General features: G+C 42.6%; 1 protein-coding gene across 1 annotated transcript in view; it reads left to right on the top strand.

Moving 5' to 3' along the window:
- The window catches only part of SLC29A2 (solute carrier family 29 member 2), a 52155-nt gene that overhangs the window by 12432 nt on the left and 19543 nt on the right, over positions 1 to 20180 (top strand). Inside the window, exons 4-5 of the mRNA XM_082269710.1 lie at positions 1937 to 2076; positions 19766 to 19900. Coding sequence (XP_082125836.1) covers positions 1937 to 2076; positions 19766 to 19900 — 275 coding nt within the window. The remainder of the gene's footprint in view (positions 1 to 1936; positions 2077 to 19765; positions 19901 to 20180) is intronic.

Genomic DNA, 20180 nt, shown 5'->3' with positions numbered 1-20180 from the left:
TTTTACTACGTATAAATGGTACCCTTTTCCAAATAAGGGTGACACCAAGTCATAAACTATCTTGCCACCACTCCCCATGTAGTCTGGGCAGTTTGGGGGGCTCCACATTGCTATCTTTTCCCTTGTAAATCCGGAAACTACATGTATAGCCTGTTGCCCTGTCACAGAGCTTATACTTCTTGACCCTATATCTGGCACGCTTGCAGGGGAGAAACTGTTTGAAAGCAAAGCAGGCAGAAAAATATAATCAGGGATTTATCAATGCAGACAGCTTGTTGGGGCGTATACAAGACTGCAAACTTCTGGTTGAGGTGATTTACAAGCGGCTGAATTTTGTGGAGCCGGTCATATCCAGGGTCACCACGAGAGCGACAGCGTTCTTTGTCACTGAAGTGAATGATCCGCAAGATTTGCTTGTATCGAGCCCTGGCTGTGGCAGCGGAGAACACTGCCATATGATAAATTGGGTCAGTGGACCAATATGACCACAACTCACTCTTTTTAGTAATGCCCATGAGGAGGGATAGGCCCAGAAAGGTTTTAAATTTGAAAACAGTGATACGTTTCCATGCAAATTTTCTGGCATGGGTCAAATTTGGATTTGCGACAATGAATTTTAACCTTAAAGTACGTAGGGGGTTCTTTACTGTCAGAGCAGTAAGGATGTGGAATTCTCTTCCACAAGCAGTCGTATCAGCAGGGAGCATCAATAGTTTCAAAAAACTATTAGATGGGCACCTTAAAGACCACAACATACAGGGGTATACAATGTACGGTTAACGGCAAACACAAACACATCATAGGTTGAACTGGATGGACTGATGTCTTTTTTTCAATCTCACTAACTATGTAACTATGAATTGATCGGTATATAAATTGCTTTAGTCCATAATAGATCTCATAAAAACCAAGGGGAGTAAAATTGGCTCTTTCCACTTGAATTCCGGGTTGGCCAGTGAAGGGGGGGGGGGGGTGTATGGGCGCTGCAGAAGTGGTGGGCTCCCAAACAGAATTTGCAAGCAAATAAGGAAGGACTCTATGGGCCTGTCTTTGAATTATTGGTGGCTGCGGGACGCTACTTGTGCTAGCCACCACACCAGCTTGAACTGAACTTATGGGACTTCCACGTCACAGAGTGTTACTGCAGTGCTGGTTTGGCTATGACCAGGATGTTCTAGGCAGCTGGTGTTTGCCAGTTCCCCAGAAGGTTGAGCGGCAAAAGGCATTAGCCACATTCAATTTATGATAGAAAACCGCTCTAAAAAAATAAGTGAGGTTTTATGTCTCAAGCAACTAATGGCCAATAAGTAGAATACACTGATAAAATGTGGTTGGCTCATACAGGTGGAGCCCTATAGCAGAGGCACCTATTCAATGATCTCTACATTTTCACTCCTGCTGACATGTGATCATGCCAGCTGGAGAGGAGCAAAAACGTTTTTATTGAAGAATTTAAAAATTTGTCTGAAAATGTGCATTTGGAATTTGTCCTTTTTTTGGAGAATTTATGCAATTCCTCCTTATTCTGATTTAATGAGCTGTTCTGGTAGACAGAGCAAGCCTGCATGTAAACATTTAGACAAATTGAAAATTCCCTTCAAAGACTCTTCTACACGGGTTGTCTGGGCTTGTTCATTTGTGATGCCCGGCATATTTCAGCAAATGCTTGTACACTATACTAATGTTTCCAATGGCACGTATACAAGAGGACAGGGGTGCAGAGCCATTCATGTTAATGGCAGGCTGTATTCTGTACTTGGGCTGCTGGGCTGGAGGTAATACATCTGGCATTAACGTTGAACAGGTTTAGGCAGCCGGTTTGCAGGAGCCTTTAGGATGACAACTGATTCTCAGATAATTTTGCCAACCTGCCAATGTTTTCTGTATAGCCAAACTTCTTATATAATGTCTTTTTTTTTTTTTTTTTTTCTCCCAGCATTTCTGAAAGGATTCGCATAGCGGGCAGCATGTTGGCTATCTTGTCTCTCTTTATCTTCACTGCTGTTTTGGTAAAAGTTGTGATGACGGCGCAGACCTTCTTCAGTTTGACCCTGGCCACTATTTGGTTTATCAATGGTAACGTTTTCTTTATTTTTAAAAAGGCTTGTATAGATTTTGTAAAAATAAATGAGTTTTATGACTATAATATTATAGTACTTGTATGTGCTTGAAGTATTTTACTAGAACATTATGGGGGGTATACTAGACGATTAAGGTGGACAGATATTCGATGGTTGCTGTCCTGAGATTTTATTTGAATCTGATAATGACAAGAGTCAATGGGTAATTTAGGTTGCCGCTGCATTCTTCAGCATCAGGGGAAAAATGTAATTGTTAAAATTATAAGTCTGGTATTTTAAAGTGGTTGATAGCAGGTTACGTACACATGCGTGTGTTTGCATGTGAATGCCTGTGGGATAAGTTGGCAACATCATTTGCTAATGCCTAGCAGTCAAGTTATATCTATACCAACTGAAAGGTTAAGCCAAGTTGCAGATAAAAGTGAACTGCAAATATCATCTGCATAAATGGCAAATAAAACTTGGGTGTTGAGGGGTTTAATACTCATCCTCTTAACTTCCCTAGTGCCTACATAGCATTGTACATGAATGGTGAGGATGACAAGACTATGCATTAAAAGGGAACTAAACTTAAAATGTTAAAGATTTGCTAGGTTTTAGGCAACCATTTAAAAATAATAAAATTCATTTACCGCCCTAAGCAGTACCCTGGTTTTGTGCCTGCATAACTGTATATGTATATCTGTGTGATATTTACTGCTGCCTGTGACTGCTAATCTCAGGAGATATGATGTGCAATTTAGGGATGTCATTACTGCTCACCATTCTTGCTTGAGGTTCTGGCATGAACAAATCAAGCCTTACCTCTACCAAGATGGCTTGCCTTCACCCAGAGACACAGTGCAGAGCAAAGCAAGGTAAATCATGGGGAAAGATCAGAAGCTAGAATGCCACAGGCATTACAGGTGACTTGTCTTTTTTGCCATCTGCCGTCCTCTCTTAAACACCGCTTCTAGAGTTTAGTTCCTCTTTAACCCTGGTGGGGATAGGCACTCATAGGCAGTGTTGCCAAGGCATCCAGCTTTTTGTAGGGTTAGAAATGTGACATGGGTATAAGTATTGTGTCCCTTCTGCACTTGTGCTCCATTAGGATGAAGGGGTGTGATTTTTTCTTTTCAAGCAAATGTATAATTTTGTTAATGTATTGACGATTGATTCAGCATTCTAAAACAATCACATTTATTGTGTATTGAAGTATAGTATTGACAGTATTTGATCTAGAAATCAAAAATGCCTTTCAAAAAAGTTAGCTGTTCAGTGTTTCCGAATATGTATATAAACATTCCCATACACCGACTGAACAAAACGTGCTTTATGTTAAGTGTTCTAAAATTATCTAATTGTGATATCAACATTGTGAACAACTTTATTGATCTTGTTTGACCTAGAAACCTAAAATGCCTTACGAAAAGTAGCTGCTTTATATTTGTGATTTGTGTTCTATTTATGAATATGTATCTAAACATGAAAAGAAGATATGTAGGACTTTAAAGGTTGCCACAAATAATCCCATAAAGGAAAAAAGGAGTACTCAATGTAATAAAAATTTAGAACTTTTTTTTTTTTTTTTTAGGACAGAGTGATAAAAATTGTTAAAACCATTTCATAAGAAATAATATAGTGATACATTTGCGGCATCTCCCCATAAAAGAGATGCGTATGGTTGTTCAAAATAATCTGTTACATGCCCATTATATGCAGAGAACCAGTTCATGAAGAGACAGAATCTGCGGTGTTCTCATTTGTCTGGGCCAAACAGGAATCCTATGTACCACGTGCTAATGGATCACTACGCATTTCGCTTAAAGCTTCCTCAGGGGATCCTATTGGTACTGGGGGATGCAGCATATTTACTATATGGTTCAAAATACATGAATCCATTTCCACATCATTAATGCATCCTATTACATTTTTCAATAAACGTGTCATAAACTCCAAAACAGAAGACCTAATATGCAAGCATAAATATTTGAGTACTCATAGGTACCTACCCAAACCCAAAAGGGAAACCTAGAGCACCCAAGCCAACAATGTGTCATAGGGGGAGGTCACATGTAAATCAGCTCTACGTAGAGCGGTCACCATACAGCCAGAACAGAGAAGTCTTGCCCTGGGACCACAAAAACCTGACAAAATATAATGTAGGTACGGATCAGTGTGTATGACTGCATTGTTTCAAATTAAGGCATTTCCCCATAAATTACAGAGAAATACAGCCACTTAAGTTACACAAAGTGATGACTACATAACAGATGGTCAGTCTCTAATATGTCCCTGCATCTGAGAGAGGGGGGGAATATTGACCCCACAACTCCTTAGATTAGAGACCTAAATTGATAGTCACCCTACAAGCCACAAGATCCCCAGGTTTGAACGAATGCATTCGCTATAAACCCTTCCTGTAATAATTTCATTTATATAAAAATGAAATTATTTTGGCTGTGCTCACCTCTATGGAATCCACTGATGCCAGGAGCTGATGTCCTGACATTCTTGGATTCAGATAGATGAAAGAGATAAGAATAGCCATTGTCTTGCTGTATCTGGCCTCCTGGCTTTTTTTTGTTTGCAGTTTTCTGTTATTTATTTAATGCTTGTAATCACCTGTACAAGTTATTTTGCAAATAATTGCAAGGTTAGAATCCAGTATGGATTATATTATGGGTATATGATACAACCCTACCCTTGGGGGCAGAGGGCACCCGGGGAGCCAGCAGGGGGTTCTAGGAGTGGGGTTTCCATGCAGCAGTCCTCCAACAGAGACGACACCGGAAATTCTTATTTTTTTTCCTCAGGCAGTAGGTATGAGGACTGCATCCCCTTCCCGTGTTTAGTTTGGCTGCAGGGCAGATTTGCTGCCCAAGAGCGAGCGTGTGCGATGTGTGTGTTTGGGGGTTTTTTTTTTATCTTATTTTTAATCATTTTTGGTTTATCTTTGTGTTTTTTGTTTTTATTATTTTTGTTATCGTGTTTGTCTGTTTTGTGATCAAGGCCGTTGTTTGAGGGGCTGCCGTGTGATGTATGTTGGTGCGATCGCATAGGAATCGGTTTACGGTCCTTGGCGGGACGGGAATGTTGTACTCCGGTGTCCCCAGCCTGTGAACTTTGCGCAATATGGCACATGCCACTTCTGGGATTGGCTGATCCTAACTGGAAGTGGCACAGGGAGTGAATTATTTTTCTGACCCGCCATTTCTGGTCATGCGCGGCCTCTGACATACCCCCGGAGACATACCGTACTTGCCCACAATCCCGCCGCTAGTTACATAGCACGGTGGGTGTGGAGGAGCAGCAGCACGGTGGGTGTGGAGGAGGAGCGTCACCCCTGGCAGCCATTTTCTCCTCCCATATATAACAACACACCTCACATTTTTGTAAATATTTTATTCATTCATATCTTTTCATGTGACAACACTGAGGAAATGACACTTTGCTACAATGTAAAGTGGTGGGTGTACAGCTTGTATAACAGTGTAAATTTGCTGTCCCCTCAAAATAACTCAACACACAGCCATTAATGTCTAAACCACTGGCAAACAAAAGTGAGTACACCCCGAAGTCAAAATGTCCAAAGTGGGCCCAATTAGTAATTTTCCCTCCCCGGTGTCATGTGACTCGTTAGTGTTACAAGGTCTCAGGTGTGAATGGGGAGCAGGTGTGTTAAATTTGGTGTTAGCACTCTCACTCTCGCATACTGGTCACTGGAAGTTCAGCATGGCACCTGAGGGCAAAGAACTCTGAGGATAAAAAAATAAAAAATAAAAATTGTTGCTCCTACATAAAGATGCTGTAGGCTATTAAAAAATTGCCAAGACCCTGAAACTGAGCTGCAGAAGGGTGGCCAAGACCATACAGTGGTTTGACAGGACAGGTTCCACTCAGAACAGGCCTCACCATGGTCCACCAAAGAAGTGCACATGCTCAGCGTTATATCCAGAGGTTGTCTTTGAGAAATAGACGTATGAGTGCTGCCAGCACTGCTGTCGACAATGAAGGGGTGGGGGGTCAGCTTGTCAGTGCTTAGACCATACACTGCATTAAATTGGTCTGCATGGCTGTCGTCCCAGAAGGAAGCCTCTTCTAAAGATGATGCACAAGAAAGTCTGCAAACAGTTTGCTGAAGACCAGCTAAGGGCATGGATTACTTGAACCATGTACTGTTGTCGTATGAGACCAAGATAAACTTATTTGGTTCAGCTGGTGTCAAGCGTGTGGGGCTGCATCCAGGTGAGGAGTACAAAGACAAGTGTGTCCTACCTACAGTCAAGCATGGTGGTGGGGGTGTCATGGTCTGGGGCTGCATTAGTGATTCCGGCACTGGGGAGCTACAGTTCATTGAGGGAACCATAAATGCCAACATGTACTGTGACATACTGAAGCAGAGCATGATCCCCTCTCTATGGAGACTGGACCGCAGAGCAGTATTCCAACATAACGACCCCAAACACACCTCCAAGACTACCATTGCTTTGCTAAAGAAGCTGAGGGTAAAGGTGGACTGGCCAAGCATGGTCTCCAGACTTAAACCCTATTGAGCATCTGTGGGGCATCCTCAAATGGAATGTGGCGGAGCGCAAGGTCTCCAACATCCAGCAGCTCTGTGATGTCATGGAGGAGTGGAAGAGGACTCCAGTGGCAACCTGTGAAGCTCTGGTGCACTCCATGCCCAAGAGGGTTAAGGCAGTGCTGGAAAATAATGGTGACCACCCAAAATATTGACACTTTGGGCCCAATTAGGATATTTCCACTTAGGGGTGTACTCACTTTTCTTGCCTATGGTTTAGACATTAACGGCTGTGTGTTGCGATATATTGAGGGGACAGCAAATTTACACTGTTATACAAGCTGTACACTTCCTACTTTACATTGTAGCAAAGTGTTATTTCTTCAGTGTTGTCACATGAAAAGGTACAATAAAATATTTACAAAAAATGTGAGGGGTGTACTCACTTTTGTGAGATACAGTATGTCTACAGGGAAATTGGCACACAATGGACCCTCAGAAATGGAGGGATGGTCCTGATGCCACTTTACGTTGAAAGTTTGAGCCTATCCATTTGTGGCCACTTTGTCAAGTGAGTCCTGAATTAACAAATATTTAGAAGACCCATAGAGACTAACCCTTTATGTAGTCATCCCTTTGTGTAATGTAAGTGGCTTTATTTCTCTGTAATTTACGGGGAAATGCCTCCACTTGAAACAATGCAGTCATATAGATTGACCTGTACCTACATTATATTTTCTTTGTCAGATTTTTGTAGTCCCAGGGCAAGACTTCTCTGTTCTGGCTGTATGATGTCTGATGTATGCTCTTCGTGGAGCTGCTTTTACATGTGACCTCCCCCGGTGCCACGTTGGCTTGGCTGCCTTATGTTCCCCTTTTGGGTTTGGGTAGGTACCTAATTGAGTAGTAGTCAAATATTTTTGCTTCCATATTATGTTTTCTGTTTTGGAACTTATGACCCATTTATTAACAAATGTAATATGTGGAAATGGATTCATGTATTTTGAACCATATAGTAATTATGCTGTATCTCCCAGTACCAATAGGATTCCCTGAAGAAGCTTTAAGCAAAACACATAGTGTTTCATTTACATGGTGCATAAGATTCCTGTTTGGCCTGGACAAATTAGATCACCGCAGAATCTGTGTCTTCATCAGGGGTGTAATTACAGGGGTTGCAATTGCAACCGGGCCCCATGTTCCAGGGGTCCTGTGCGGCTCCCCTGTACATCTGGATAGGAGGGGCAGCGGGGGCAGCATGTCGAGAAATCACTGTCCTGCTTTTTCCTCCTGCAGCTGCAGGAGGAAAATGGGAGGAGATTGGTTCCTCTGTATGCTGCCACTCCTCCTATCCAGTTCACTTGTGTGCTCCACTGTGCTCCCTCCCCACTGTGCTCCCTTCCCTCTTCTGCCGGCTGCTGCAGGGGAGGCGTCGCAATGGACAGCTCCTTCCTTTTCTGAATGGACAGTCATAGTCAGTGACATTGTAATAAAATAAAATGATAAAATATAATACAATTAAAATACCAAAAAATAAAAACTGACACCAGTGGGTGAACTTCCAGGATCGCAAAAGTCACACTTGTGACTGGGCCCTGGCATTCCACCACCATGGGGAGGCCCCAAGATGACAGGAATGGGGCCCACTGCAGAATTTGTGAAAGGGTTCCACTGCGGGACCGTAATAAAGGGCCCCAGGATCAGTGGGAAGAGCCCCAGGCTTGAAGGGGAGGGCCCCGGCAAGGGGTCTGAGGGGCCCTTCAGGGTTTCTTGCACTGGGGCCCTGAAGGTTCTAGTTAGGCCTCTGGTCTTCATGAACTGGTTCTCTGCATAAAACGGGCATGTAACAGGTTATCTTGCACAACCATACTTACCCCTTTTATGGGAGGATGCCGCAAATTTATCATAGCAGGACCGTATGATCTCTGTTGTTACACAGGGGAGAATGACAGGCGGCTTTGTTTACATTAGCCGCCTGCCTTTCTCCCTCTCCACGGGGAGATCGTGAGTGACCGGCGGACTGCTTAGGGAGGGGGCGGGAGCGCACCTCCGGCGGCGCGCGCTCGCCCCCCTAGAGCCTCACAGGCGAGCGACGTAGTACTACGTCACTTTGCCTGTGAGGGGCTGACTGCCGCAGTAAATAGTTGTGCGGCGGTCGGCAAGCGGTTAATGGCTGTGTGTTGAATTATTTTAAGGGGACCGCAAATTTACACTGTTATACAAGCTGTACACTCTCTACTTTGCATTGTAGCAAAGTGTCATTTCTTCAGTGTTGTCACATGAAAAGAAAAGATATAATAAAATATTTACAAAAATGTGAGGGGTGTACTCTTTTGTGAGATACTGTAACTGTTTGGTACCATCATGGTTCCTTTTGGTCGACCCCATTGGCTATAGTTTCCCATGCCTACTTATGGACTTTCCATGAGTTCATAGCGAACCCCTCATCTTCCACCCGCATTCACATTGACTGCGACTTCATCTGAAATTGCATGATTTCAAAGCTGCATATCAGTGCGACTTGGAAGACATCTGTGTGGCTTCATGCACAGACGTCTATGCAAGTCGCACCTGAAATCGCCAAAAGCAGTGCAGGATCTGTTTGAACAGTGCGATTGCTGGCAATAGGGTGCAACTTGTCATGTGATTTGACATGACAAGTAGCTCCAATGTGTGAACGGGGGCTTCATTTATTATTGTCACCAACTTCCCTTATTGTATACTGACTATGAAGGCAGTTACATTTTGTACCAATTTTGCTACTCCACAATATATTTTTTCTTGTTATATAAAATCTTAATTATAAAGATTGACAGAAAATCTTTACATATATCCAGTTATGAGGCTGGTAATACACAGAGATGAAACATCCTTCTACATAAGTTGTACCTATTTAACTCGGCAGTTAGAAGTGTTCTTCAGGGGTTTGGTATAATGGTATGATACATAGTTACTCAGCATAAAATTATGTAGTATGGATGCCTATAACTGACAGCATCCGTAGTATGGATGCCTTTTACCTGACCGCATCCGATCTAGCACAAAGGGTTGAATAACCTCCCCACAGAATGACCCAGCCGATCACCACCTTAAAAAGTCTCAATCAAAACGTATCAGGACAGGTGGCAAAAAAATCTTCCCCAAATTGAAGATTGTAGTATAAAAGGTTTCAGTGGAGTTAACCAAAGCTACAGCTGCACAGACCTGTCAAATGCACCAACTCTTTGAAGTATTCTATATAGAGGTAGAAATTACCCAGATGTGTCCTTGATACCACCCCCCCCCCCCCCCCCCCCGCTTTCTGGATTTGCTTCTGTTTTGGAAGGGATTTTGTCAAAAGTGATTCGTCAGTGGTGCATTTTAACAGGGACAGAACTAAGGCAATGGAGTGGGTTCTTCCTTTAAAAGAACCCGAATGATTGGCAGTTGGAATTCCTCTTTGTAACTCAGTTGTTACTGGCAGGCCTGGCCCTTCACTCTATATAGTATTCTGCCCATTGCTTTTAATTTGTCAAATCATAGAATGGTACCTCAAGAGATCTACCCACATCAGCAGCAGATCCTCTCCCGATAAAGCTTGTGAAGCAGATGTCCTGAGCCTTACAAAGCTGTGATGGGCTGCTGAAAGCATCTCTGCTTGTCTACTGCAAGTTTGTCTAAACACCTGTGTTTGTGTGTGTGTGTGTGTGTGTGTGTGTGTGTGTGTGTGTGTGTGTGTTTTTTGGAGGGGGGCGGGAGGTAGGTTAGGAGGCCGAGAAATCCTCCAGGGAAAAGAACAAGTGGGAGACATTTTTGATCCTTGCGGACTCTTGGGTAAAAGTCTGCTCACTACCTTCTACCTACTTGGAACCACCCAGATTATCAGAGTTAACTTTTGCCTCTTTGAAGTCTCTTGTAAGGGTCGTTCTCCCCCAAAGTGGAGCTGGAGCTAGAACAGTGACATGGCTGGGATACTGCACCTAAATCCAGAGAATGTCTGCCTCTTTTAGGACCTGTAAGTTGGAGAGGTTTGTTTTTTTTTTTTTTTTTTGTCCAGCAGCTCCTCCATCCCCTTCCAGAGTGACTCTTACTACCTAGGATAGATAACAATCATTCAAGACACTGACTGAGTCTCACCCCTGCACTTAGATTTTATTTTCTTCCCCCCAGAATGCTGGCTCTATTGGCTTTTTGGGGATGCCAAAAGTGTATTTAAATCCTAAGCATTTTTTCTCTAAATGCACTGTATGTTTTAAGGTAAAAAAAAATGTCCAGCAGGCTCCTTTGACAAAAGTCGATTGAGCTATGATTTATTTATTTTTGAACAGAACAGAGTCAGCAGGGCCACCTACTAGGCGAATTTCGGCCAGTTCATCAAGACTTCTTTGAAATGTACTCATGTATGGCCTGCTTTAGTCAGGGAGTTACCCGCTTCTCAGCATCTACAGCAGAGTCATGTGTCTGTGGGCCACCCTCTTCATTTATTGAGGGGTACAAGAATTACTTTGAGATTTGGACTCTGGCAAGCAAAAAACATTAGGCCAGTCACTGTATAACCCTGCCTTCAACCATCCTGTTTTTTTGTTAATGTCCTAGGTGGATCATTTGCTCTGCTGAGAGAACTGTAATTGTGCGTGCGTGCGTGTGCGTATGTGTGTTTTATGATGGTCGATAGATGGTTTTTCCTTCAGCATCTTCAATCAAAATTTTGAAAAACGCTTCTTGAGCTAGTCTATACCCAGTAGTTATCCAGATTGGCATATCCTCCTCAACTGTTGAGGTCGTGCTCTGTCCCCGCTGAACCAAAGATTGTGGGGTTAGTCTTGAATTTAGTCTCCAGGCAATGGACTGATTCTACATTGTGGCCTGTATTGCAATATTTGATTGTCTATATAGCCTTGCCTATATTTCAGCAAGTTCCCATGACTCAGCTGTACAAGGAGTCCCTGACCCTTTAATGCAGTGTGTTCTACCTAGTGTTTAGAGTAGATTAGCCTGCTGTTCCAGGCATAGGGTCTTTTTAGAACAGTTGCTCTGAAGACCTTCCCAGTAAACTCTGTATACCCCAGAGGCATAGAACCAACCTGTGGAGTCTTGGCTTCTCCCAGGACAATGGGAAGGAGCCTTTTCCATTTGAAAGGAAAATAATAATGGTTTCTATCCACTGTAGATGCTCCAGTCATCCACCTTCACAAAAATACCACCAAGCACGTTGATCATGATCTTCCCTTAGGGATTTTACTGACCATCAGTTGGATTTTCTGCTTAGATCTTTGTTTGAGTTCTCTGGTGTAAATATTCATTCTTTTTTGGTAGTAGCTCAGATTTGTGAATCTATGGGACTGTGGGTCAACAGCTTCTGTAACAACTGTTTGCAGCACTGTTTCAGCTGTGATGGTCTCATCCTTTCAGATGTGTAGGGGTGCCTAGTACACCAAGGATGCACTGAACTAATTCTTGTGTGCAGGATGTGTGCCTGCCTCCACGCAGGAGGTCTTGTAACGGTGTGGAGGAACCTCATTCTTTATCTATTACTTTAATTGTACCTCATAGATCATCAGTCTACCTTCCACTCAAGCCATAGCTCTTGAGGTCAGAAGTCCTCTGGCTTATCTGCTAACCCTAACCATGAAAAGTACCTTTCCACTTTTAAAAGCGGGAGTGTGGTTTCTCCGGCTGAATTTCCTTACAGGTTTATTGCCTTGTAGTGCCTGGGATCTCTGATTCCTGCATTGATCCCTCTCTCAAGTGTAGAGTTCTATCACATTCAACCCCACATTTCTCTCCTGCGGTGGAGTCCTTTTCCGTTATCTTTGGTTGGCACTCGATGTTTGACTCTTCAAGCGCTGTTCCTCCGATTTTTGTAACAGATCAGCTCCCACCACTCCCTTACTATTGGGATACTCTAAACTCTTCACTGTACTTCAGTAGTTTTACACCCCCTCCCCCATTTTACACCACACATGCACACTGTTTCCCATTGTGGAATGCCCAGGTGACGCTTTGTGAAAAGAATCGGTGCTTTAGATTCGGAGTTCCTGCTAAACCAATGGTCATAATATGTTTACCCTCGGGGTATAGTAGATCCTCTCCCATGTACCTCTTAAAATACTTGTGGGATGGTTTCCTTTTCACATAGTCCCCCTTTTTGTGTTTGTCCCTCAGTACTTTTAAATTCTCTTCCTGAATTGGAGAATTAAGAATTTGGGCAGTGCACAAAATTGGTTCTTTGGACCACTTAGTCTAGCTAATTATTTGCCAGAATCTAGCCAAGATGATGGGAATTATCCCTTTTCCTGATTTCTGATCCTGGGAGTATTCTCCTTACAGATAGATCTACCTATTCCTAAACTTCCACTAATATTGAGTGTTGTTTGTATGTTTTGTACTTACACGCTGCTTTCTTTGCTAAACTTGAGTATTGCTTCTGGATCACTGCATCCGATGTTCCTCCATTGTAAATGGCGAACGTCATTCCTCCTTCCCACAAGGCGAAGGTCATGCATGGGAGTGTGCCTCCCTCCCTTCCCACAAGGGAATATATTTTAATCTCTTATTGGTCCTGTACCTCCCTGAGGGTCAGCAGACAAGACAGGGTTATCCAGCTTCAGTGTAAAGCTGGATACACACTATATACAACTTTTGTTGGTAGATTTGCTTTAGATTTACCTTCAACTATGTAGTGCAATGGCCTGCCTGTTTGTATACAAATTGAAAGTCTTTAGGTCTGGCCTCATATTATATGTTTTTGGTAAGTCTAAAGGAAAAAAAATCTAAAGAAAATTGTATAGTGTGTATCCAGCTTTACTCTCGGTGGGATTGTGTACGTCTGCAGGCCTTCATGTGCTGTAATTGCTGGAAGACAGATCCTGTTCTTATCCTCTATCAGGCTTATTGTTCCTAGTGCTAGTATTGGATTCCCATTCCTAGCTCTTAGGCTTCGTGCACAGTGGACATTATAAAAACACCAGTAGCATTGCTGCGTTTAAAAATGAGTTTTTCCATTTTTTTTTTGCATTAGCATTGTGACGCTTTTTTTTTTTTTTTTTTTATTTTATTTTATTTTTTTGGCCAATGAACTAGGCTTGTGTAAATTCACCCTAAAGTCAGGTTTCAGACCATTTTTGACCTCTTAGAAACACTTAAAGAGGAAGTAAACCCTCCTCTACAACTTGTACCTATAGGCAAGCCTATGATAAGGCTTACCTATAGGTACTGTAAATATCTCCTAAACATGTACCGTTTAGGAGATATTTACCTTACATGTCGCCAGTGACGTCACTGGCGCATGCGCTCTGAAGGAACGGCCGATCGTGCCGTTCCTTCAGAGCCCCGTGCCGTGACTGTCTGCTCCCGCGCGCGTGCGCGGGAGTGACGTCACCGCGGCTCCGGCCAATCAGATGGCCGGATGCCGCGATCCCGGAAGACGGGCGACTAGACATGTCGCCCGTCATAGAGGTGAGTGAGCGGCACGGCGGGGGCTCGTTCTGAGGTAAGTATTGCATAATGAGCTAATATGCGATGCATACTAGCTCATTATGTCTTTCTTTTGCAGGGTGTAAAAAAAAAAAAAAAAAACATTATACGAGTTTACAACCTCTTTAATTTTTGCTTGCATTAAAGGGCTGGCAGGTTTGCCAGGGGTTTGTTGCAAGAGAAAGCAACAGGAAAAATACAAAGATTTCCTGTGCCTGTGAACTTTGAAAGGTGAATGAAGGCTTGCTTTAACCACTTCAATACTGGGCACTTTTACCCTCTTTTCTGCCCAGGTCAATTTTCAGCTCTTAGCCCTGTCACACTTTGAATGACAATTGCACAGTAATGCAACACTGTACCCACATGAAGGCTCGGTTTCCACTAGTGCGACTTGCGGTGCGACTTGACACATGTCAAGTCGCATGACAAGTCAAAACCCATTGTTTTCAATATGGACCGTTTCCACTGCTGCGACTCAAGACGCAGCGTCTTCAAAATTGCTTCTTGCACTACTTTGGGCCGACTTTAGTGCGATATGTCCCTCATAGAAGGTAATGTAAGTCGCAACGAAGTCGCAGTACACGGTTTTGAACGCGACTTCGTCTCGACTTCGTTGCGATTTGCACGGAAGTTTACAGTAAATTTTTTTTATTGTTATGTTCCGCCCCAAATCACATGATCTCTGCACCTCCCAAGAACATCACTTCCCATAGTTAGCAGAGGAGAGGAGAGTGTTATATACAGCAAGCATGCCAAGATCCAGGAAGAATAAAAGAACTTCTCATGATAATGAGGAGATTATACGTCTGGTCAGAGCTCGCCCCTCAATATACGACACCCGAGACCCCTTATATAAGGACCATGTGAGGAAGGAGAGAGCATGGCTGGAGATTGCAAGGATCTATTTTGAAAATTGGGACTGTCTTACAAGTACAGAACGGACTGAAAAATGTAAGTGTTTCATATATGCAATTTATCACATTGCTGCTTGCCCCCATATGTACAGTACAGTACCGTTATTTTCTTTTTTTCAGTGCACTCCTTACAAACCAGATGGCGAAGCATAAAGGACTGCTATAACCGCTATCTCAGAAAATTACGAGAAGCAAGGAGTGGTTCTGGGTCCTCCAGGATTGTCCCCTATGCGCATGCCCAGGAGCTGGAATTTTTAAGGCCGGTGTTGGAGATGCGAGAGTAAGTTGTCAGCATTTTTTTAGATACTGTAGTTGACATATAAAATATATTAATATTCCTAAAATTTGAAATGTATTCATTATATTTCAGAACCCAAGCAAGCTGGCAAGACTCCTCACTTGGTTCTGAACAGCAGGAGGGGTCACAGGAGGCGGCAGCGGAGGAGGAGGAGGAGGAGGGATGCCAAGACCCTGGTGACCCTGACCCTGATGGTGAGGAATCAGAGGGAGTAATATCAAGACCATTGTCCATTATTGATTCTCCTGCTGCGGTGGAGGCTGAACCAGGGCCTAGTACAGAACAAAGGCCTTCACGAAGATCTTCCTCAAGGTCTTCATCAAGGGCGAATCCTAGGGGTGGTAAACCCATGGAGGAGGTTCTGAAGGTGGTGAAGGAAATGAACGCACACATGAAGGAAAGCATGTGTGATGACACTGCTTTCATGACCGTGTTGTTGGGTATGTGCAAGCAGGTCCCCCCTGAGAAAAAGTATGCACTAAGGATGGCTCTCATGTCAACCGCCCAATCTTTTGTGGTTGGGGAGGCAAGCTCTACAGCATGTATGGAAACCCCCCCCCCCCACCACACATATCCCCCCAATTACCAGTACCCACCACCACCACCACCACCAAGTTCACAGTATGGGCACCAAGTTAATCGCCCATACTACGATGAGTATGGCAACATGCCGAATATCTCCAGGCCCCGCATGTTGCACCCAATACCGCCCCCTATTGCCTCCACCCTTGGCACACCAAGACCTTACCAACCTGCTCCCATGCAGGTTACGCCTTTCCCGGAAAGGCAATACCGTCAGGGATCTGCAAGTGATTACCCAAGCCCATCTGGCCCATCAAATATTTCTCATTCTGGGTCCACTGAATCTCCAATTATATACCAGGAATTGTAATTTTTTTTGTTTTTGGTGTTGTTAACATTTTACCTGTTAATTTATTTTTTCATTGTTTTGGTGCTGGTATCTCCAAAACATTGGTGATGTTGTTATAAAAAGTTTATTTTTTTCTAAATTTTGAAAAAAAAAAAAAATAAAAAAAATTACCTTGTTACTCTACTCTGTGGTTTTTGTTTGGATTATTTTTGCTTCTATAGTACTGTCAATAATGTGTGTATGCTATATAATTATATCTACAGTAGAAAACAGCAAAACAGAAGGTTAAGCAATGTATTTTTATTATAGCTAGAACTGGAACAATATGCAGACTTTGGTTATAATTGCACAGAAATATAAGGAAAACATAACAGAATTTTATTCAAAATTGGACTGTGTTGGAACGTGTGATACATTATGAAATAGCGTCCAGCTGCCAGGGGACAGAACCAGCAGCAGACATGAAAAAGGATGTGAATCCCTCACGCACAGTAGCACCATTGCTTGTGCCCCTACTGGCACTCAAACTTGCACCCTCCATGTCATTCATGCCACAATCTTCATGATTGTACCCATCACGAAGTGCAACATAGTTGTGAAGAACACATGCTGCTTTGACTGCACATATTGCATTATCCATTTTTAAATTGTTAGATGTGTGCAGGAACCTCCACTTGTTAGCTAAAATTCCAAAGGCGCATTCAACAACTCGTCTTGCCCTGGTTAAGCGGTAGTTGAAAACTCTTTTTTCCACAGTCAGAGACCGATTTGAATAGGGCCTTAAGAGATGATGACTGAGAGCGAAAGCCTCATCTCCAACAAAAACAAATGGCTGTGGTGGTCCGTTTGTCCCTGGTAGTGGACAGTCCGGTGGCAGCTGAAGTCCATCTTCCCTCAACATTCTTCCGAATGTGGATCTCGCAAATATGCTCGAGTCTGAGCTGCTTCCATACGAACCTATGTCTACATAGCTAAAACAGTATTTGGCATCAGCCACTGCTAGTAAGACAAAAGAAAAGTATTTTTTGTAGTTGAAGAATTTACTTCCACTGCCAATGGGCTTCAATATTCTAATGTGTTTTCCGTCAATTGCACCAACACAATTTGGAAAATTGCAGTGGTCCCAGAAATATTCTGCTATCTTGCACCAGTCTTCTGTAGTGGGTTTCTTCAGGACCAAATCCTTAAGAACATTCCAGATGGCTCTGCAGGTATCATGGATAATATAGCTGGCAGTAGTTTTGCCAACCAAGAACTCATAATGTAAACTTGTAAAGGTATGTCCAGTTGCCAGGTACCTAAAAATAAAAAAATAATGTTAGAATGATGCATAAACTGGCTTGGACGAAGGTACCTGAGAAAATGAAGGAAGAAGATAGGCAGGAGAAAGACACTGTTGAAAAAAACATGGCAAACATAATCACAACCACTACTACATATATGTCACATGATAATTACATGATAATGTGTCTCTCCAAATGCCTCAGGAGGTAAGTAGGTTGGAAAATTTACCTCAATGTGATAATCAGTCTTTCTATGGGCGGAATACTCCTTCTGAATCTAGTGTTTTGTCTCTCTAGATGTGTGGAGAGCAGAGCCAACAATTCATCAAAACTGTAAAAAAAACACATATATGGCATTTATCAACATTATCCATGTAAAAAATAACATACATAGAGACATATTTGTTAAAGAGTTGACATGAACATATGTTCTGACCTTTTAATTGACATCCGTGTGTAATTAAAGAATTTGTCTTCATGAGCACGGAGGTCATGATAAAGGATCCTGAACTGGCCTCTCTCTTCCCTTTGGGAGATGACAGGATGGATCCAGAAGCGATGCCTTCTCCTTCTCCTGTCCTCTTCTTCCTCATCAATAACAGCTGCTACAGCAGCCATAATTACTGCTGCTCCAACATACTGCATAGCCAACATGTTTCCTGCAACATACACTACTATTCCAAAACAGGAAATTACATCACTTGCAGGAAAAGGAATTACATCACTAGCAGGAAAAGGAATCTTTTATGTGCAAGTCGCATACATCAAAGTCGCAACAAGTCGTAGCCGCAACAAGTCGTTGTAAATTCGTACACAAGTCGCGCGTTTATCAAAGTACAAAGTCGCTATTGAAGACGCGCGACTTTGAAGTCGCACTAGTGGAAACCCAGCCGAAATGTATCCTTTATTTGTGGAAAAAAAAAAAAAGAGCTTTCTTGTGGTGGTATTCACCACTGGGTCTTAATTTTATTTATTTTTTGCTAAATAAACAAACAAAGACCAAAGAATTTTGAAAAAAAATAAAGCATTTTCTTCTGTTATAAATTTTTGTAAATTATTATTTTTTTTTTATATAAATGGTGTGGCAGTAATCAGGGACACTGGTGACAGTATTTAAAAAAAAAAAAAAAAAATACATTTATTATATATATATATTTTAATTACCGTACATTTCCTTAACACACTGTGACCAGAGCAATACAGTTACCATACTTGCTTATACCAATGAATTTCATTGGTATAAGCAACTATTTTTACGGAACGAAACTGATTCATTCCATGTCTTTTGTTGTGATTAGCCAAAGATGTGATCTGCTCTGCTGTGATTGGTCACAGCGATCTCATAATACTGGCAGCATGCGGGTATAGTGATCACTTATCGGCTGTGTCCAGTTGACACAGCCGGTGATAGATTGTGTGGCACCTTCTGACGTCCCATGTCGTCCACTCAGAGGGACGAAAGACCCGGCCGTCAATCTGTTATAAGCCAGACAGGTGTTAAAGTGCATTATTGCTTGTTCTAGTTACTGTATTTTATGGCGTATAAGACTACTTTTGAACCTCAAAAAAATCCCCCAAAAATGGGGGGTCGTCTTATATCCGGAGTATAATATCTCCAAGGTAACCTAAGTATAAGTATTACCAGTAGATGTAATCTCTCAAGACACTGGCTGTGTGGGAATCCTGTACCGGTATACCGTATGTACCGTAGCTTCGGCAACATACAGTGTACCGTGCTGAGCCAATCAGGGAGAGCGATGTATTCTATTATTAAATGCAAAGCCTGCTCGGATTGGCGGAGTAACATCAGCCCGCCTCTCTGACTCTGCCAATCCGAGCAGGCTTTGCATTCAATAATAGAATACATTGCTCACTGTGATTGGATCAGCGCGGTATACTGTATGTAGCTGAAGATACGGTATACCCGTACAGGATTCCCACACAGCCAGCGTCTTGAGATTACACCTACTGGTAATACTTGGGGTACCTTGGAGATATTATGAGAGATTACATGTATTACAGTACTTGGGGTACCTTGGAGAGCTATGAGAAATCTGGTATTACAGTACTTGGGGTACCTTGGAGAGCTATGAGAAATCTGATGTTTTTCAATGGTGTTGCCTTGCTTCGGAAGGGGGGGTAGTCTTATACAGCGAGTATAGCCCAAAACCTATGTTTTAACTTGAAAATTAGGGGGGTCGTCTTATACGCCCAGTCGTCTTATACGCCGGAAAATACGGTATTTAAAATATTTAGCATGCATAGTCTGGGCACAGCTTTACTTCTAATTATACTTTATTTTGGATATAATCTAATTCTTTTTTTTTTTTTTTCTTTGTCCCTTTCACCAACACTGCAGCATTTTGTGCAATTCTACAGGGCAGTCTGTTTGGACTTCTGACTCTCTTCCCTCAGCAGTATAGCAGCATGTTCCTCAGTGGTCAAGGAATGGCTGGAATGTTTGCAGCTCTGGCTATGATCCTGTCAATGTCAAGTAAGTATTATGCAGGGTTTGTAATAACCTCATGTGCTTTACACTTTAAAGTGCCCCCACTATTCCTGTTGCTGTTCTGTTCAACACTAGCTGTGCATAAATTGCAAGCACTTTATTACAGCTCCTGTCACAGCTCTCTAGTACCTAGATAGCAGCTTTGAAACTGTGTTGTTTGGCCAGTCTGAAGATCCCCTCTTCTTACAGTTTGTACAAACTCCTTTTTGTCTGCCAACAATTATGTTGTAGAAGGGCCTGCCTGATCGGATTCAGACTGAATAGA

The sequence above is a fragment of the Pelophylax lessonae genome, assembly GCF_965119305.1.
Source record: "Pelophylax lessonae genome assembly, chromosome: 10".
Lineage (NCBI taxonomy): Eukaryota > Metazoa > Chordata > Amphibia > Anura > Ranidae > Pelophylax > Pelophylax lessonae.
This window is presented reverse-complemented; position numbering and strand designations above follow the sequence as displayed.